Below are 21,778 nucleotides of genomic sequence, written 5' to 3'. Positions count from 1 at the left end.
TTGATTCAAGTGGGTTAGCTTTGAGCAATCCTGTCTCAAGAGACCAAGTGGGACTTGGTCAGTATTAAGTCAGGTGTTTGTATTGTTTGAGTTGAATTATGTTCCCTTGGTGTAAACCTTCCTTCGGTGTATGTCTATCTCTCCTTCCTGCAGTTGGAGAAAGGGTCCTTTGTATTCTCACACAGAATCCTTTTCCTATATTGTTTGTTCTCTTTTGCAAGGTTCCCATGACACCTGAAGTCCATCAGTCAACATTTGAACAGCTTTCCATTTTACTTTTTCTAGATCAAAACTTTGGACTGATGATTGGACAAACACCATGGCAGACTGATCAGGGGGGCCAGGGAGGGGGAACTTTACTCCAAGGGTTCCTGCAACAGAGCCAGTTACTGGCAAGTTCCAGGACTTCCTGGTATGACAAGTTAGTTGTCTCTGAAGCCCTCTGTGCCTAGAAACCCCATAACTTCTGGAAAGTTCCTTTGCTGCAGTTGCTTCTGTTCTTGGGGGCTGCCAGATACTCACCTGTGAAATGATATGTGACATAGAGCCAACCAATTACATTTTCTGGGTTAAAGAGTTTCCACCTTCTGCTTGTGCGAGCATTTTTGCCCTTATCAACTAATTGCCAGACGGAAGCTTAATACATTTTGGGGGCAGAGATGCAAGCTAATCAGTACCGGAGTGATGAAGCAGCTCTATTTTCTAAGCTTCTTCCTTTAGTCTTTAGATTCAAGAGAATGATTCCCTGTCTGATGGGAAATTATCTTGTACCGTGCTGTAATTATGATCTGCAAAACTTGTCTCAGGAACTTCATTGCGGATGTAGGCAGTTGTGACGAGATGTTTTATGCTGAGTGCAGATATCTGAGTGAATGTCCAGGACATGGCCCAATACCCCCATGAAACAGAAATGGTTCAGAAGTGCATCCAACTTTTGTGAAGCCAAAGCATTTGGGTCACATATACCCAGCACTTCAGCAGACTCCCAGTTCAGCATGTAGACCACCTAGTATGAGAGCCAAAACACCCACTTTAGAAGACTCCTATTAGCTTCAAGTTATTCCTGGCAATATCCCAATCTATCCCTCAGATCTCAAGTCTTGTCTTTTAAAGATCAGTATTCCTGAAGGCTCCTCTGTGGAGGCAAGATGCACAACAGAGTTGCTTGCTCGTACTGTAACTAGTGACCCCATACTTTATAAATTAAGGCAAACATAATAAAATATGTCTGGGATTAATTTTAGGAGCCAGGTACAAGGAGTTACATATAAAGTCAGAAACTTACATATAAAGTCAGAAACTTGAACTGTGTCATGTAACATTTTTACAGTGCTTGTAACATATAGTGCTTACATGAATATCCCTTTCCCCTCTAGTTTCCCTAGGAAGTAGGTAGGGTAAATATTAGCTTCCACAGAGCAGATCAAGAAATGGGTAAGTGTGCATAGGCAGAGGCTGGGCCCTGAGGTACTGGAGTGATAAACCCAAAAACAAAAAGCATTCAAGCCTCATTCCACTTGTACAATTATAGTTTTAAAGAACTTTTCTTATAAATACAACTTCTTGCCTGATAAATGGGAACATGGTATATTCCAGTTCTACAACAGAAGGATGATTTTGCTGTGAGGTAGAAATAAAGTCTGTTGAAAAAGACATCAAAATGAAAGGAATAGGAAGAACCAGTTATATCCCATATTTTCCTTTGTCCTCATTTAAAAGAAATAGGTGCTGTAAAGAAGGAGAAAAAAATTTTTTTTTCACTAAGACACCACATTAATTTCTTCTGTCCATGGAAAGCAGACCTGCCTATGATCTTGTCCTGAAAGACAAAAATCAAAACAGGACAGAACAATATCCCTTTGTGCAGGTTACCAAAAATCCTAAGAATTTTGCACTGGAGTTAGGCGTGTACAGTTTATCCATCTGATTCTATCATAACAGCTATAACTGAGGTATCATGTACTTGCCACCTCCAGAAGAAAGTACTTTGTTTAACTAAAGTGAACTTGGGCAATGCATAAAAGCTGGAGCAGAATCGAAATGATATCATTTATGCCGATCTCTCAAGCAGTGCACTTTGCTGGCCGGTCTCTAAATTGCCTCTTGCTGCCTGAATAGCTACTATTAAAGAAATGAGGCATTTTGTTTTCTAGACAGCCCTCTGATTGTTCCCTGCAAACACTCTCACAGGAGTGCTTGGTCTCACAGCTTGCTTTTTTTTCTCCCAGGTCATCCCACAGCAGTTCAAAGGTGACTGCTGGCAGAGAAGAGGGCAAGTCGGCACATTTTACTAAACCCACCCTCGCGTGTCCCCAAGGACAGAATGTGACCCACATAGAATTTCTGAACTTGTACATTAACCCCCTTGGCTCCATACCTGGGCAGTTTGACTGAGTCTGAATAAGAGAATTCTGTTTGGAGAACAGCCTGTGGCTGTTTCTCAGTCCACAGCTTGTCTCCACCCAGTTATCTAAACATGAGTGTTCCTTGGTGTTCTTGGCTGTGCTGGTCAGGGGGTGTGTTTGGCCATGCTGGTCAGATGGCATTACAGCAAAGGATGCAAGAAGAAGGCTTTGGTATGATTGGGTACAGAAATGGTCCTGCAAGGAGAAGTCTTTCAAAGGGACCATTTGTTTTTGTTTTTGTTTTTTAATCTATAATGCTTATTGCTTTAGTTATCTTCTCCTTAATATTCTTTTCTCCTTCTAGATTTATTGGATTTCTTCAGAATTAATGGTTGTGCACATATGCATAGATATGCATATTAACTTTGTCCATTCAATTTCCCTTTCCCCCATCCTGTGGACTCAATTCCCTCCTCCTCTCCCATCATGCCAATGAAACAACAAGCACAATGCAAATCATTGTCTCCTATTCCTCTGTCTCCAGGGCGGAGGGCAATGAGTCTGGGATGATGGCAGTTCCAACATTTCTATACTGAGGTGCCTAGAATGCTCTGGGGCTGAGGTTTGGGGTGGGGGGGCATTCGTGGGGCTTGTGATAAATCTCTGTTTGCTCAGCTGACACAACCTTTACACTGCTGGATTGTGTCTACTGCATCTCTCTTGTGGCAGAGCCGTGTTACAGAGCTGAAGCCTGCCTGTGCTGTGGCTTGCTGCTGGTCTGATCTGAATGCAGGGGATTTTTGTTTTGCAAACTCTGAGGGGTAAAATGCAGGACACAGAATTAGTCATATGGACAAATCCACTACCCCTGCCTTGCTTCTCCACCTCAGATCCATTTGTCCCCTCTCCCTCTCAACAACAAGCTTAATTAAAAAAAAAAAAAAAGCCATAGGCAAAGTGGAAAAGCATAGGTTGCTGTGGCCTGTGCCCTCTACTCAGAATTGGAGATTAAGAATTGCATAAACTGCCAGGATTTTGTGCATATGGTATATTTCAGAATTTGAACTCACCATAGAAAAGATTTGCTTTGTATTATCTTTCATAGCATAGAGTTTTCATGCTGTACATTCTAATAACATATTTCTATGGAAATCATTTAATTTACAGGGCATAGCTAATTCTTTTTTTATTTTTTTAAAGCATGTGATTATCTGCATCTTTGTCCATGGAATGTGACGGGGGAAAGAAATTCAAGTATTTTTTCAAATGTTTCAAAGGACAAATCATATGATGCACTGGTTTAAAAGAAGATGAAGATGCTCTTAACATCTGGACTTTATCTGGAAAAGGGCGCATTTCCAGCAAAATTTTAATACTTCACATATAAATTATGAATTCCTCGTAGCTCTCTAGTTGCCATGTTGAGGCAAGCATGTGCCGCATTTCTAAGTTCCAAATAGGCTTGTTGTGACATGCCCCTGGTTTCATTTTGCACCCAGTATGTGAAGTGAGTACAGAAAATTCAGCATAAGTTATTGGTTCACAAGGACACTCAAAGGTTGTGTTTCCCCCAGTAAACTATTTAATATTTTTGTGTTGTGTGTGTGTGTGCACACGTGTGTGTGCGTATAAACATAAAGCTGTTGCCCAGAAGAATATCATACCTGAAATGAGGCTGATTCATTTGTTAACTTTTAGAATCTCAAGACCATAGACAATTTTGGAATAATTTTGGCTTCCTTTAGGATGACTATTTTTCCAAGTAGCAATCATAGGTCAGGTTTCCCTGCCCCAGAAGAAATTGTTTTAAATGTCTAAAATGTTTAGAAATATTCAAATCCAAATTTTACGTGGTGGTTCTCTTTACATTTTCCTCTCTAGCCTGTTAGTTTGTGGGGGGAGAGTTGCTGCTTTATGTATCAATCACTTTAGATTAATACCCAGTTCTATTGCAGATTTCACTCAGATGTGTAAACACCATAGCTTTCAGGCTGCAGCTTATTTGGGAATGAACTGTGCAAAAAATCTGTGCTCCTGTAAATGTTGCTAAGTTAGGAGTCACAACTGCAAGGATATAAAAAAATAAATAAATGCTGGCTTTGTGGTACCCATGCTTCCTTTGGAATAACCTCTGTTTTTCTTTACCACATGAAAAGAAATGCTCTCCATAATTGCTCTGTGTGTTGACTCACCTTTTTTTTGCCCCAGTGCATCTATGGGTGTATAATGAGAGAATCATCAGACTGGAATGAATTTCGAGAGGCTGCAGACTAAACTCCCAGGCAGGACTGCACCCACATTATCCCTGAGAGACAAGACTCGCCTCTGTCTGGAAAGGTTTTCCAGGAGAGTAATTCCGTAGCCACTGCTGTACCTTCTAGGACATAACAAGCTTCACTGTCAGGAAAGATGTTTAGAGGCAGCCTGACTCCTTCATGCTGAAATGTAAACCCATTATCTCTGGCTGTAGGTGCTGGTGAGTCCCCTCACGGTTCATCCTGTGCTTGACAGTGAGTGCTAATTTGCCTTCATCCTCCTCCCCTTTGAGCTAGATAATCCTATTTTGGACTTTTGATATTTTTCTGGGAGCCCAGAACTAAGCTAGATATATTTTGTAAATGATGCCCTGGGTTGAGATGGATGGGTTTATAATCCTATGTATCCATCTCAGAATGATGTTTGCATTTAAAAACTGTAACATCACCAGTACTGTTACATAATTAGCATTTCAGAATTTTGATCATTCAGGGTAACTTTTTCAGGTCTAAGGAGACTTCATCACTCAGTATGTTTTTTCCCCCTCTGTATTTAGTCCTATGTCTGGTGTCTGAAAGTGTTAACTTCTTTTTAACAGTGAGGCTTAACTTTAATCATATGGGTAAATTTTGTTTTGTGTGGGGCTAGGGTTTGTGGCTCAGTGGTAGAGCGCTTGCCTAGCATATGTGAAGCACTGGGTTTGATTCTCAGCACTGCATATAAATAAATAAAAGGTCCATTGACAACTAAGAAATATTTTTTTTTTAATTTTATCTTTTGTATTTTTGAAACCCTAGTATTTCTAGTCACTGTCAGACATTCATTTGATATTTTTATCTAGGTTGGAAATGTTTTATTCCTGAACAGCCTAGAATTCTTTAAGAGTCTTTTCTGCTTACTGCCTCTGCAGTCAGGAAACAGTCAAACAGCTTTTGGGAATCTTTCTGTTTGCATTCTAGTGCTGTGTCTACCAGGAGCTTTGAGGAGGGTGGGACAAGGGTGGTAGATGTGGCAAGAAAATCACGAATTAGATTTTACGTCTTCTACTGTAGCGTGTTTGAACTAATGATCAGGCTGAGCTTCATGAGCTTGGGAAAATAAGCAGCCCTCCCCTCCCCTTTCTCCTTTATAAGCCCAGGAGAAATTTAGTTTGCAAATGAACCTAGGGGATGGGAAGAAAGCAATGTCATTCCCAAAACTGTGTAATGGAAGAGCACCTTACTCATAGGAAGCTGATAATCTGAAAGCCCCTCTGAGCAACCAAACTGTCTCTCACCACCTTGGACTTTGGTCTGGAATCACACATGGGTTTGTTGACTGCCCCATGCTATAAGCTGCAAGGTGGTGCCTCCCCAATGGGGGCTCCTACCATTTAGAGAAGGTCATAAATCCCAGATAAATGGTTCTTTCATCAGCCTAACTGTGTGGCCTCCCCTATATTCTGTCACTTCCCTAGGCATGTTACAGCCCCTGGCAGCAGAAGGTGTTCTTGTCCTTGGCTGTCCCATCTGCAGTCAGTGAGTTCTGCCACCATGCCCACTATACTTTATTAATTTCAGAGTTAGCCTATGAACTGAAGGTGGAAAGAAAAAGAGAGAATAAATTGATTTATAAGAGAGAACCCTGGCAAGGCAATATGTGATAAAATGTGTTCCTTAGGCAAGGGGAGGCTCTCTGATGGATATCAAAATAATGCTGAGCAGTTGCGTGCCTGTCCAAGTTGCTATTGTTTTAGACACAAAGTGGGAGGACAGGCTGCCTTTGAGGGAGAAGCAGCAGCTCCTTACAGGAAAGGAACAGGAATGTTGTCTAGCCAGACTCAAACCACAGGGTTTCATGCTGGTCTGTGGCTCATTTACGGTGTGTTAAAGCTTTTATCTGCAGTTCTGATATGTTTGTGATTTGGCAAGGGAATGTGAAACACAGGACCTGGCCAGGCTGTGCTAACAGATGGTGGGGGGCACCTGTTTTGGTGGGCAGGGGGCTCCCTTGCAGGAATGGGGTCTTTATGCGAACAGCCCTTGTCTGGCCACTGTATTCCTGCTGCCTTCACCTGCACAATAGCTTCTTCCCTCTAGCACTGGGCACATTCAAACCAAGTATAGAGGTGTTCACTAAAACTCCTTTCTGGTGCCAGTGGCCCTTCCAGTTTGAGCAGCCCTTATGTAAACCATCTGGTGCTGGGTGCCCTCCAAGTGTGCAATCTCAACTCCCCAAACTCTTTTTCCCTTGGCCCACACCAGATACTGCAATCTCAAAATGTGTGACCCTGGGCACTCATGGTATATGAGAAGGACATTTGTAAATGTGATAAATCAGCTTGGAAGTTTGTGGTTGTTGGAAAAAACGGACTGTGCCTCAGTTTCCTAATCTGCAAAATGAGGTCATCATAGCACCAATCTCAAAGGGTTACTGTGAGAATGCTGTGAAGAGCCTTGTAGAGTGGTTAGATGACACATGTCATCTGGAGTGCCATGCTTAGTCCTGGGCACCATTTATCCAGAGGAACGTTGGCAGATTGGGGGCCCTTGAGAGATGATGACTTGTTCTGGAGATGTGATGACTTAGGGTGTAGTGATACTGTGGCTTATTTGGAGATTTTGAAGTATACAGAAGAATTAATTTTGTCCTACTTAATGGGGCTAGACCAATGGGAGGAAGTTAAAGGGAGGTAATTTCAGAATCACTGTAAGGTAAAATTTTCCAATGATTGTAGCCCTCCAATGGGGAACAGGCATGGCTGCCTGGGGCTTGCTGAGCTCTTTATCACGTAGACAGAGTGGCTACCTGCAGGCAAATATTAGAGAAGATTCTGGTGCTGGCTGGACTGTTGGAATCGAGGATGGCTAATGTTCTTTCTAACTCCTAGATTCTAAAAATTCTTGAATTTAGAGATTGACCCACAGTATTTCATTCAATCCTCCTGAATGATGGGTATTGTCCCCCTGTTACAGGTGAGTAATTTGAGTCTCCCTGAGTACCTTGGGAGCTGAGGGCAAGACTTACATATTATACTTGCTCATATGCCCCAAAATACTCTGTAGATGGGGTGAAGAAAACAAAAACAAAGAACATCTATGTGCAATACAAATAGATGTTCAAGATAAGAAAACATGATAAACATAAATGAAAAAGTCATCTGTAATCATATTAAACAGAGAGAGTCTGGGAATCCTGCTAAAATTCTGATGCCTGTTTTGCAGACTTCTAAGTAGATGTTTTGACCATTTTTTTTAAAAAAAACTATATTAGACTTTGTTTCACATAATCTATTTTAAGTATATACGTAGAAAAATCTCTGATAGACATTTATAGATAATTCAATCTCTAGGGGCAGGATAATGTAAGTTCTTTTATCTGTATTTTATCTGTACAGATATTTTATCTGTATTTTAAAATTTTCTAAATTTATACAGTCACAAATATTGTCTAAAGTTGTACCATGTAGCAGGTACAATTCATTGTTTGTTGCCCCACATTTTGACATCCCTGCTTTCTTGGAATCATAGTCTATGGGGCAGCAAGTGAACAAAACAAACAAACATGATGTCAGGTAATGGTAAATGTTGTGAAAATTAAAGAGGGGCAAAGGATAGAAAGCTCATAGGGGAATGGAAAACTTGTTCTGGGTACCTGGTGATGGACGAGTAGAAATCAACCTGATGGAATTTAGGAAATGAACCATTGCTATAGGAAATATTGATCACTAAGTTCCTTTTTCTTGTGTGTGTGTGTGTGCACAGATGTATCTACAGTTGATAGGTTGGTGCTCTGTGCCTATCATATAATTTGTTCAACTAATCTTTTTTGGGTTTTGACATCACGAACAGATCTTTGTGTGTATCCTTGCTTATGGTAAATTGTTTGATCTTTTTAACACTGAGAAATATTCTTGTGGAAATTCATTTTGAGGTCACTGCACATGTTTGGCTTGGTTCTTGGTCACCTCTTACCTGAGTAACATAAGGAGCCAGTAGGTACAAGATGCAGGCTGGCCATGAAGCTGCTCCAGTTTCTGGGCTGTTCTGCCTATGTGCTGGCCCAGCCGGTGTCAGGGAGTGGCTGTTCAGTTACACATTGTTGAAAGGCAAAGAGTAGATTACTGTGAATGATGGGACTATGCCCCCATCTGATGAGTTGTTCTGATTGCTCAATCAGGGCTTGTGTAAACAAGGAGACAGGAGAGAAACCCACTGCTGCTTTCAAAGCCAGATTTTATCTTAAACACTTTTTAGGTGACAAAAAGGGTGACATCATGATCATGATGATTAAGATGCTAATGGTTGTTGTGGCTAATGCTCTGGCAGAGATTGACCCATGGTATTTCATTCGGTCCTCACAACTCTAAATGGATGGGTATTGTCCCCCTGTTACAGGTAAGTAGTTTGAGTCTTGAAAAATTAAACAGGTAACCCAAGGATGAGCCAGTACTCAAATCCAGGGTTTTTGTCATGGCTTTTTGACACAACTTTTGTCCTTAATCACCGAACTGTGTTTTCCCATTATTTTTTAACTCTCTACTTTATCTCTCACATTTTTCTCTCCATTGAAGGACCAAGGTGATCGAGTTTGAGAATATCCTTGGCCAGGCCTTAGGATCATTTGGAAAGGATAGAAGAGTTAGACCTTAAAACATCCCTCTTTCTGTCTACACACATTATTCCCTGAAGCAGTCTTTAGGGCCCCATCCAGGAGCAATCATGGAGCAGTTTGAAATGTGTCTCCTCTGCCCTGTGCTGGTGCTTTGGGTTAGATAAGGTACTAGCAAGCATCAAAGTGGCCTGTCAGTCAGGGGCTTGTGGTGAGGCTTGACATACCAGGACTTGCCTGTGCCTTCCTGAAATGGAAGCTTGCCCTGGCATTAAGTATTTTGAAAGCAGTGTTCTTTAAATGAACTAATGCATATTAAAATATCTTTCAGAAGTTGGGAGTGCATTTAAAAATGGTTGTAGCGAGCGTCTGCACAGTCGACATCTTGGCTGTACCTGTGCTTTAACAGGAAGTCTGAAAGCAGAGTCTCAAGCTTATATAACGTCCATATGTGTACATGTGGGTCAGTGTATGTCTCTGTGTGCATCTGTGTGCATGCACACGTGCATGCACACATTCTGAATCTTTACTCTTCCCAAGGAGCAACATTGTCCTCCATCTGGTAAAAAATAGAGTCCTTCAAAGTACTTCAACCATTGCTGTAAAAATACTCTGGCCTCTCCTGATCTGCAGAGTTTATTGACTGTTTCACCATTAAAGGTACTTGGTTTCTTGAGAATGGGGAATTCAATGCCTGCTAAATTGGATCAATGTAAAAATTTATGAACAAGGCAGGCCTTGTCAGGGAACTCTGTTACTCCTGTTCATATAATTCTCTGTGGGAATTTCCACCTCGGGGATCACATCAGTATTTAGTGTGTGCTGAAATATTCATGTCCCTTGATTAGCTGGATTTAATTGTTACATCTTCATCTCCTTCATGATGTGTCATTCGGATGCAACCCACCTTGAAATTTAAGTGGGTACAACCAGTTTATTGAAGAATCTTTATTTTGTCTGTATTTTTTTCAAAAAAATTCTTGTATAATCATGTAATTTTGGTTTCTCTTGAAAATAAAATAATATTATAATAAGTAAGAATTTATGGTTTATTGGAGAATGCTAAGTGATTTATTTTAATAGCTACTATTGCATTATAATATTTGTGAAATGTATTTAAAAATATACATAAAATATTCTACTGCTTAGGTTTTTAATTTTTAAAGACCTCACATTGAAATAACCTTTCCTCATGTAATATTTAATAACATAATTGTTTTTAAGTTTTTTTTCCAACTGCTACATTATCCTTTTTCCTTCCTCTTATAACTAAAGATTAATTTTTCTGATTCCTTCCTGAGTCTGACTGATACCAGCTGAAGGGTATTCTATTTCTGAAAATGCTGAACATTTTAAAGAATAAATACTTCTTTCTGTGTTATTTTGTAATTCTACGTTCTCCTCTTGTAAAAACAACCCTCTTCTCTAAGACCTTATCTTCTCAAGAATTTCTTGGGCATTTGCAAGGATCTCAGGATCACTGTGATATTTTGTTTTAAAGCATGGGGTATGGTGTCTTGAATCAGGTCCTGGGGTGAGACAACTCTGGACTTTCATTGTAGCTCTACCACGTACTAGCTTGATAAGCTTTTTAGACTCTAGGTCTCAACTCCCACCCCTTTAAATTGGGGATAATGACAGTACCTATCTCATAAGTCTGTGTGAAGAATAATTGAGAAAACAAGTATTATATGCTTAGTAAATAGCAGCTAGCACTAAGTAAGCACTTGTGTGTTAGTATTATTGCCAGTAGAAACTGTGATGGGGCTTATTTTTAGATGAACATTTGTTTGCAGATGGGGTAGATAAAGGATCATCTTCAGGGGTAATGGTCAGTCTTGGATACCTCCCCTCCTTGGGAACCATTTCCCCTGCCATTGATTTGGAGCAAGGGAAGGGAGAGTGACTTTCCATGGGTCCCGGGGTGGTGGTGTGACTGCTTTCACAGGTAGTACCAGAGACTTGCTTGGTAACTTGGCACCATCACCTGTGTCAGGGAGCCGTGGATGTGATTTATTGTCCCTATGTAGATGGTATCCTGGTGCTGCCATGTTGGAGGGGCCTAAGGATTTCAGCCAAGGTTTAAAAACGAACTCAGGGACCACTGGCCTTTCATTGAAATGATCAGGTAAAATGAAAGACAAAAAACCTGCTACTTTCTGACTTGACAGAGGGCAACAAAAAGTGATTTGCATACGGTGAGCAATCTTACAGATGATGTTTAATGAGTTCTAAGTTGCAAGACTGTGAGCAGCATTTCTCCAAATACTACACAGCAGGTGCCCCTAGCTGGAATTCTAGCAGCAAATAGGAATGTTCCAGTCCTGGAAGCCACTGAACAGGCCTGATTGTGTCCATCTGGCAGGAAGAACTACCCTTTTGCCAGGGATTTTGTTCTTTGTGTATCTGAATTAGAGCCCCTGGGGTGTGGAGAGTCTAGGAGGGGAAACTGAATGAGCCTACTTCCTGGTATGCCCTTGTCTCCTGCTGGCGGCAAGGACAGCTGGGACATTTTGCATTCATCCACTACCCACCAGCTCTTGATTGCCATTTGGGAAAGGAAGAAGCCTCTGGATAGAGAACCAGGAAATCTGAATTTGATGAGCCTTGTTTCTCTTGGTCTCAGTTTCACAACAAGGGAACTGAACTAGATATTCTCAATTCCCCTGCCCTTGCTAGGACTGTTTGGGATTCTGAGTTCTTATTCCATTTCTAGGGAAAAGATCTTTCTAGTATATAATGAAACTCCCTGGAGTGGTTTAGCTTTAGTAGGTCCTTTCTGGGACAAATAAAATATGCAAAAGCCCTAATGCAGAACTCAGGGTGGGGCCTGGGCAGGTGAGCATGCAAGGCATACATGCTCCCAGGTTTAAAGCCAGAGCCTTAGAGATGGTCTGGTAGAAATCCTTCTCTAAAGGTTAATTTAAAAAAAAAAAAATGTGCAGGGAATTAAGGAGAGTCACCCAGACTCACACCAAGCAGAGCCATTAGAAGGCCTACCTTGCCGCCTCCTCTGCACCCACCTGAGATCCTTTGGTGCTGCTCATTCATGGAGAGAGCCTGACCCTCCTTCTCACCAAGTCTCCCTCTCCAGTGCACATACATCGCCTCCAACCCACATCCTTCCACTCACCCCCAGACATGCACACTGACAAACCTCATATATCCTAAAGGCAAGAGAGAACAGCAAGGCATGGAGCTGACAGTGCCCGTGAGGCACACAGCAGAGCAGACTTGAGCAGCGAGTGCCTGTGTGTTAATAGCTCTTCGACTTTTACTACTCTTTAGTCCTTGGGCTGATCTATCCCTCCTCTGTGACTTGGTTTCCTCAATTGTCAAAAGAGGTAATAATACTTATCTCATGGCATTTCGGTGAGTGGGGATAATCAATCAGCAAATGGTAACTATTAATATTATTTCTTCTATTATTATCCAATTACCTAGAGTTCTCAGGACTCTGCAACTGATGGAATTGGGAAGGTGCACAAAGCACATAGCGCAGAACCTCCCAAGAATGTGTGTTCGGCAGAGTTTAGTTGCACTTGTTTCTTCCACAAAGAGGTTACTGGATGAGAGAAGTCGGCAGTACATATTGTCATCACTAATATGGAAATGGTGTGCACATGGTATCTGAAGGGCAGAGGCTGTTAGGAGGACGGAATAGTAATGGGAGAGAAATGGAGGCACTCAGCAGGTGTGATACAAACACATGAGCACCTCATAGACCAAGCAAAAGAGGTGGTGAGGGGACTGGCAGTTTGTCCTGCTTGTGCTCACCCCTAGCAAGGCAGGAAAGACTGGCTCAGCTGGAAAGAGACTCTGCAGATGGACCCATCCCTCTGTCCAGCTGTGGGAGTCTTTGGCACTTTGAAAATGGAGCTATTCAAAGGTTTAAATCCCAGAAAGATAAACACAATGATGAGTTTAGAGTTTGACAGGCTAGATCCATGTCCTGTGGTTCATGAGGAAAGTACTTGTCCCTTAGCAACTTGGGAATCATAGATTCCCTCAGGCCAGGGTCATGGTGTGACGGTGCCAGTCAAATGAGATGAGGCGTGAGGGAGCCCCATGGAAGTGGACGGTGCGGGCTTGCCTCCGCCACTTTTATTGCCAGTCATAGCAAACTGGAGGAGCACCTTATAACCCCCCAATACATATGATGTTCCTGGAGGGGCTCTTGTCACACTCTGTCACTGACAGGTTCTGGGGGCTTCTTATGAAGTGCAAAGCCCTTTATCTCATAGCTGATGTGTAACTGGATAGACATCTGTCCACGTAGCCCAGGAGAAACCACCAAGAGAGGCTGTCACGAGGGCACTGCTCACTTCTCATTTGGGCCTAGAGGCTTGACACTTCACCTGACGGAGGCTACATGGGCCTGTCCTTAGAGCCAGTGAACATTGCAATTTTACTTGAGGAATGTTTCCTCCAAAAATAACAACCATTTTGACAGCTAGCTTGCAACCAAGTGTCCAGGTGGTTTAGTTTCATTTGGATACACACTGTAAAGAGAGTGTGAAACAGGGCTCAAAACAGCCTAGGGAGTTAGGTACTTTTATCTCCAGAAATGTGAGGAATGTACGTATTTATATCCTTCATGCACTAGACCCGAATTCGTATAGGAAGTGTCAAGGTTCCATCTCAACCTCCTTAGGCCCCTTGCTAACATTTCACAGAGAATTAAGAGCCCTGGCCATCAGCTCCTTGAGATAAGCCTTAGAACTTTAGCAGAAGCCAGCAGAACAGGTTCTGGCCTCTCCATTCTGTGCTGATACCTTGCAGGTAGTAGCTTCCCCAGGTCGGGACTCTTAGACTTATCTGAGCGTCACCATCTGCAAAGGGCTTAGTCTGAGAAAGTGCTCAATTGCTGTTGACTTGAAACTTGGATGGAAAGGAGGAAATGTATGTCTGTAGGGGGCTTCTGTTAGTGCTAGTCACAGTTAATCCATACTGTCTCACTTTGTCTACACAGCGGCCCTATCACAAAGTGAGTAAAGATGGTCCACCAGCAAGTAGCATAAATGGGACTTGAACTGAGGTTTATCTGATTCTGTGTTAATTCGAATTAGATCACCTTCATTTGCCACATGTCTCAGGGTAGTGTGTTTTATCCAACAAAGTTTGATTCTTGTTATTCTGTGATAAGGTCTGGGATTAGGCATTCGGCAGGTTGCAGGTAGAAACAGAGTTGTTAGGAGCCTCTTTTGGCTCCCTAGAGTATGGATCTGATCTTCATCATGCCCTATGGCTGCCAGAGCTCCATCCATCATATGAGGTACCAAACAACAAGGATGGAGGACAAGAGAAAGGGTATGATCACTCTCAAAGATTTTCCCATACTTCTCACACCATTTCTGCATTCAACTGGCCAGAACTTAGTCACCTGTCTATAACCAGCTCCAATTGCGTGGAAGGCTGGGAACTGGGATATTATAGCTGAGCAGCAATATAACCAGCTTAAAGTCAGGATCTTACTTTTGAGAATGAAGAGAAGTCTGGTTTTGAGGACACTAGCACAGACCCAAACATTACACATTTTCTGTCTCTTTGATTCCTGAAAAGTCTTTTAATCATATATTATGGTTCTTATGGCTGAAGCTGTGTCTCAAATTAGAGGCCATTTCAGAATCCAAAAGTCATCCCCAAACGGGCATAAATGTGTGGTCCTATTTACAGCCATTGAACAATTGGTTGTTTTGGTAAATTTATCTTTCCAGGATTAAACCCACTTTCAGTTATTCTTCTTTAAGAGTTAGAGTCTCACTATGTTGCCTAGACTGGTCTGGAACCCCTGGGCTCAGGCGATCCTCCTGCCTTGGCCTCCCTAGTAGCTTAGGCACACACCACTGCATCCACCTCATCAATGCTTTAAGAAACCGCCCCAAAAGTCCTTTCTACTTCTCTCAGTTCCTTGTAAGGTAACTCACAAACTCTCCAGCTTTTGAAGATGTGGAGACACCACCAGCTCTGCCAGAATAAGGGGGATTCAAACCCCAAATAAGGGAGGTCAGACAGGCTTTTGTGTAGTGAGTTAGTGATAAGGAAAGCTGCTGAACTCCAATCCACAGGGATCCATGCCCAGCACTCAGTCTCCTGCTGGGTCCTCAGCAGCTGAGGGAGCAGCTGGCAGCAAGGGTGCTGATGGCTGGTTGGCAGCTCCTCCCCCACTGTGCCTCTGCTCCATAGTTGTGGCCTCTGCTGAGTATCTGTCAGTTAACAATAAGGAACTCATTTTGTCCTAGCTAATTTTTTTAAGTGTTACCTTCTATCATAAGGGCTTGTGAACAGAAAGAGAGAGAAAAAAAAAAAAAAAAAACAGTAGAGCTAAGAAGGAAAGTCACCCTTTGCAATTTTTATGGTGCAGCCTACATAAAATGGTCACTTAACTCTTGTTTTGCTTTTTTAATAGAAAATTTTTTTCTTTAAACAAAATTTACCCATCTAAAAGTCTAAAACCACTCAGAGCCTACCTCTAAGATGTTAGAATGCCTTTTCCTATTTTTTTAGTGTGTGTTACATTTTTATTTCTTCTATAATTGAAGAAAAAATTTTAAGTAAGGCTTTTGTTCATGTAAAAAACTGAAAATTACTTTCACATATGACACTGTATAGTGATCAGAGGGTGTCGTGGTCTTTTGTGGGGGTAAGCTCTCCGTGGGCAGAGGGGTTCACAGTGGGATGCTGTCATGGGGGAGAGCACTGGGCCAGGAGCTGAGAATGCCATCTGGCTGACCAGGTCACCAAGAAGACACCGTCTCTGGGCACTCTAGGCAAGTGTCCTAACTTCTCTGATGGAACATGGCTTCCCATAAAAGACCAGTTTTCTTAGCCTTCTTCAATTATAGATTCCTTAAGAATCTCAAGCCAGGCACCATGTTGTATACCTGTAATCCCAGCAGATGTATGAGTGAGCTAGTCTGTGAGTTCTAGACTCTTACCTGCACTTGTGGAAACAGGGGACACTGAGTACCAAGGGCCTTGTCCTCATGCTGGTGTCTGGGACCATGACATATGAAATAATACAGAACTTTGGGGTTACAAAACTGATGTTTAGCTCAGATGTTTCTTAATTTGGAGATAGCTTCAGGGTGTGTCATCAACATAATTGGGCAAAAAAACATGTATGTAACCGAAATTCCTACTCTTCTTTATGAGAAGGGTCCTTTGCATTTATGATGATGTTTTCTTGCCTCCTCCTGGTACTGACGGTTGAGCCTCCAGCTCTTTTTTATTATTTTGAGACAGGGTCTCCCTAAGTTGCAGAATCTAGCCTCCCAAGCTGCTGGCATTACAGGTGTGTGCCATTGTGCCTGGCTTGAGATTCTTAAGGAACCTGTAATCTGAAGAAGGTTAAGAATAACTGGTCTATTTTTATGGGAAGGCATGCTGTGGACCCCTCTGCTGTAGCTGTGATGGAAATGACTATTCTGTGTGCCTCCCCAGGTGATCCAGCTCCAGCCATCCACAGGGCAGCCACAGCTTTCTGCATCAGCTTGCCCCAGTCCTCCCTCATCCCTTTCACGCAGCCCTTTCCCCCAGAAGTAAGAGGAGATGAGGGGCAGGAAGCATGAGTGGGCCCCAAAGTCGGGATCCTTATTCCCTGGCCTGAATTTCTTACAGAACATTTAGCTCTCAGTATTTGATCCTTCTCACCAAAGGGAGGTAGGGAATATTCTCCCCACGCTTAATATAGTCATAATGTGTCCCAGTGTCCAGTGCTGAAGGAGAATCCTCAGAGGACAGTTCAGAGGCTGAGAGGACAGCCCAGCTTGGAAAGGAGTGAATTTCTGTCCCTCTTGGTGGGGGACTTGAAGCAGAACAGTGTTGGAAAGATTGTGCAATGAGAACGCTGAGGTGTTTATGTAAAGAAATCATCACACAAAACCTTATGTCTGAAAACCAAAGTGACCTTTTCTGAGCGGCCCTAGCCCTGCATGAGAAGGCAAATACTGCCGGATTGCCTGACATTTCCTTTTTTTAATTTCAAGCATTCCTGATTTCACATCAGCGATTGATCTGTTGGTTTGCAGCCCTGATGCAATTAAGTGAATTCATATTCACTGCTGTTGGAATTTAACAAAACAGCAGCTATGAAACCCGACCCCCACTCCCACCCACTCCACCAAAGTGACCCGGTGGAAGGGCAGGTTGCACAAAGAGTATTTTTCTAGACCTGAAATGAAAATAATCTTCCGAGTTGGATTGCGTACCACCGCACTGTGTCCATCTTTAAAGATCACATTTATTTGCTCATTCCTTACTTTAAGTCTTTCTTGGCAGAAGCCTTTAAAGAGGGAGGGAGCATTCATTCTGATCCCACTGCTTACCAAAATAATACGCCATTCAGGAGGGAATTACTCTGTGCGTTCCCTGGATGAGGCAGCAAAGGCAGGTGAAAGCCCTGACTGAGAGGGCAGAGGTTTGCATGTGTTGCTCTGGGATCACTGTGCTGAACGGGTCTTATAAACAGTACTGTCCCTATGCCAGAAAGTCACCAAAGCCCCATGTGGGGCAGGACTCTGTGCAGCTGAAGCACAGTTTTCAGAATGTGAAGTTGATCAGGTTGAGATGGGAGTGCGTGGTGCCCTTTGCTAATCTGTCCAAGAACATTCTTCCTGGCTCCAGTTAATCTGAGAGGGTTGTCTGGGGAAGGATAGCTGCATGGGTTCTGAGTTTGTCTTTCATAGCATAATGGATCAGAAGTCTGGTTCTGCTCTTTGGAGAGGTTTGGCTAACACATAAGAAGCATCTATCTGGCTAATCCAGCCTGACCAGGGGGCAAGGAGGAAGAAGAAACTGGCAAGAAAATAAGTGGACCAACTCTTTTAAGAGGAGACTCCTAGAAAAGGGAGCTCTCACTTTCTTTCCTTAATTAGCCCCTGGCTGTTGTATTTGGAGCAGTTTGGGGGACTGAATTGCAAAAAAAAAAAAAAAAAAATTGATTTGCCCAATTCAACTTTCACACTTTCCAAAAGTAAAGTTGATTTGGTTTTGCCTTTTCTTTACATTTATGCCAGTTCTTAATATCATCCTATCAGGAAAAAGTCCTTGGAATATAGAGGCTTGCTCTCTAGTCTGATTTTACCATCTAAAATTAGGTCCTACTGCCCATACATGATTTTTCCCTGGCACCTCTAGGTTGGCCATATAACCCAGCTTGCCTGTGACATCTGATTTATGTCCACTGTCCCATGAGATTAATACACATTTGTTCTCAAAAGTGTCCACTTTTGGATGATGCATTTTTTTACTTGGTTACACTAATTACAGGGAATGAAGGGAAGGAAATGAGTTTCTGCGGCAAAGACTGACCCCGTTCTTTCTTTCTGTCACCACAGCTCCATTTGGCAGCCCTGGCATCACTCAAGGGAGATATAGTGGAGCTTAATAAACGTCTGCAGCAAACGGAGCGAGAACGGGATCTTCTAGAAAAGAAATTGGCCAAGGCACAGGTAAGGGATCTGGAACGTGGTGGTTGTTGTGTGTGTTAACTTTTTTTGTTTAAAAATAAAACGTACAGAAATTTCCACAAAACCAAATTTGACTTAATAAGCAAATATTCTGTCTGTTTGGGTTGTAATAACAGACACCATAGATGGAATGGCTTAAATAACAAGCATGTATTTCCCACAGTTCTGGAGACCAGGAAGTCAGGGTGTCTGCCCGTTTGGTTCTTGGTTTCTCTTCCTGGTTTGCAGACTCACATTCTTCACTGGGTCATGTGGAGGGGCAGTCTCTCCTGTGTCCTCTTCAGATGGCCATTAATCCCAGTCATGGGGGCTCCACCCTCACCTAACAAATGCCCCACCTCCTAACACCATCATATTGAAGGATCAGACTTCACCATATGAGTTTGAAGGTGGGCACACTAACATTACTTAACATGCACTACTGCCTAAATCAAGAAACAGAATCTTCTTGTTTCCCTAAGAGCCTCCTGTGTCCCATCTCAATCTCCACACTTTTCTTCCCACAAAGGAAACCACCAGGATGACATTCAGAATAACGTTTCTTGCTTCTTTACAATTTCACTCAAGTTAGCATCCCTAGACCTGTAAATTTGCATCCCTATTCTAATCTTGCCCATTTAAAAAAAAAATAGATGTTTCCTTTAAATCTTTTCCTCTATGGGTTTTTCCTCCATTCTTTATTTGCGTTTTCATTTATTTGTTAAGCCTGGCTGTTATACCTGTAGACTTTCCTGCAGTCCAGATGTTGCTGGCTGTACACTCTTGGTGCAGTTCAACATGTTCCTCTGTATTTCCTGATAATTGACAGCTGAATCCTGAGGCATAATCAGATTCATGTCCAATTCCTCTGGCAAAACTGTAGAAAGTATGTTTTTCACCAGCAGGCACATAATGCCTGGTTGTTATCGTTATGTGATGTCAGCAGCTGTTGCTACTTAATGCCTAGGTTTATTACTTCATTAGGACTTGCAGAATCATGATACTTAAGCTCTACCATTTCTCTGTTTTTAATGGGAATACTTTTATACAGAAATTTCCTGTCTTTTATTTGTTGAAACATAGTCTAGTTCCTAGAAGAAAAACAAAATAAAAACATGAATCTTCCTGTTTAACAAGATAAGGGATCGATTCCCTGTGATCCTATGAATGTGCCCATTTATTATTATGATATATTTCAATTTTAATCCATTATAAGTATTTTCTTTGTAAAATGGCTCAAACTATATTATCTTTAGCTAGTAAGAGTCTCTTTAAGCTGGTTCCTGAGTTGTATAGCATAAACTAGTTATTTCAGGCTCCTAGACTACATTTCTTGCCCCGAACCTAGAATTAATTATTCTCCAAGTAACCATAACTCTTCTCAGCAGGAAATGATATTTCAAGACCCATTGTCTGGGTACTAAGAATACTTATTTCTTGTAGGTTCTTCATTATATTTGGACCTCTTTAATAGATGAGCCAGAAAATTATTTATTAATTTATGTACATATGTACCTGCAGAATTTAAGGTATACATAAAATTTGAGATAAAATGCCTTAGGAATTCATGCTAATATTTCCAATGGGTATCTTTATTCAATTTCTTTCTTTTTTTGTACTAGGGATTGAACCCAGGGGCATTTTACCACTGAACCATATCCCTAGCCCTTTTTATTTTTTTATTTTGAGACAGGTTCTTACTAAGTTGCTGAGACTGGCCTTGAACTTGTAATCTTCCTGTCTCAGCCTCGGGAGTTGCTGGGATTATAGGCGTGTGCCACTATGCCTGGCTCAATTTCTGTATTTTATCTTAATCTCTTTTCTTTCACACTAAAAGTCCTGGCTCTTAAGGTTACAAGGGATAGTAGAATTATGATATTTCTCATAATCACTCATTTGCTGTATCCACGTTCAGTATAGTCTCAGGGTAATAATGTCAATACCACCATAACCACTGTAGTTACTGAGATGAGTTTAAATTTTTTGTCGTCATTCTCCTCATTCTCAGTTCCTTTGCAGTTGAACTGTAGCCACGCTATCTGACCATATGGCTACCACATTTTGTATTCTTTCCCTTTTAGTTCTTGTTCAGTCTTCTACAAGTAACCATGTTTAATGTTCACCAGGATTCTTATAATGGCAGTGTTTTCTCCATTTTTAATAGATTAATGAATTTATTTTGCCTGAAGCTTATTTTCTAATAGATTCTTCCAAGTGGACCTGTGGGGATAATTTCCCCAGAATTCTTGCATGTTAATAAGAATGTATCTGTTTCTCTTCATACTTGAAAGGTACTTTGGGCTGGGGTGTATTTCAGGGCAGAGTGCTTCCCTATTATACAGGGGGCCCTGGGTTCATCCTAGCACCATGTGAGAGAAAAAGAAAGACACTGCTAAAGGCTAAATGCTTGGCTCATCTTTTCTTTCTATGAATATGTTGGTTTATTTTCTTCTGGCAGAGAGTGCTGCTGTCAAAGCATGATGAGAATCTAACTTTCTTTGCCTTTTAAGTTACTTGCCTACTGTGGCTATCCAAATGATCCCTCCCTTCCTACATTTCTTTCTTCCTTTCTTTGAGTGCATCAATAATTCTGGCTTGATATTTTCAGGTTTGCTATGTATTCTTCTGATTATATTTTTAAAAAAATTTTTTTTAGTTGTTGCTAGAACTCTATTTATATGTGGTGTTGAGAATTGAACCCAGTACCTCAATACATACTAGGCAAGCGCTCCACCACCGAGGTCCAACCCCAGCCCCCTGATTATATTTTTTAGTCATCTTTTTCTATTTCAGGGAAGTTTTTAAAAAATTATATTGCTGGGCTGGCCTGTAGCTCAGTGGTAGAATGCTTGCCTAGCATGTGTGAGGCCCTGGGAAAAGCTCACACATTAATATTTTTAGTTTTATTCTCTTTCTTTGATTTTTAGGGTCTCCTATTATTCATATGTTAGATCGTGTTCGTCTTTAACATATGGCATGATCTCAAATCCTTTATATCTCTTCCTTTTTTGAATTTAATTTTTGCCCTGCATTCCATTTCTTCTTTCTCTTGAGGCGTTCTGTTTTCTGTTCCTCTTTGGTTTCTTCTAGTTTAGTTCTCACTTTTGACATGTATTTTTATCTTATTTCTGATTATTT

At 41.6% G+C, this 21,778-nt stretch overlaps 1 protein-coding gene across 6 annotated transcripts in view; it reads left to right on the top strand.

The window, feature by feature from the left end:
- The window catches only part of Mcc (MCC regulator of WNT signaling pathway), a 445,938-nt gene that overhangs the window by 307,776 nt on the left and 116,384 nt on the right, over positions 1-21,778 (top strand). For 5 of the 6 annotated variants that reach the window (XM_048791968.1, XM_048791967.1, XM_048791969.1 and 2 more), the window contains one exon: positions 18,530-18,643. In XM_048791968.1, the coding sequence (XP_048647925.1) occupies positions 18,530-18,643 (114 nt within the window). Of the gene's footprint in view, positions 1-17,848; positions 17,857-18,529; positions 18,644-21,778 lie in introns of all 6 variants that reach the window. The other variant, XM_048791972.1, reaches the window with a different exon arrangement.

This window comes from Marmota marmota, unplaced genomic scaffold (genome assembly GCF_001458135.2).
Source record: "Marmota marmota marmota unplaced genomic scaffold, marMar, whole genome shotgun sequence".
Classification (NCBI taxonomy): domain Eukaryota; kingdom Metazoa; phylum Chordata; class Mammalia; order Rodentia; family Sciuridae; genus Marmota; species Marmota marmota.
Note: the sequence above shows the minus strand (reverse complement) of the source record. Positions and strands in the feature narration are given on the sequence as shown.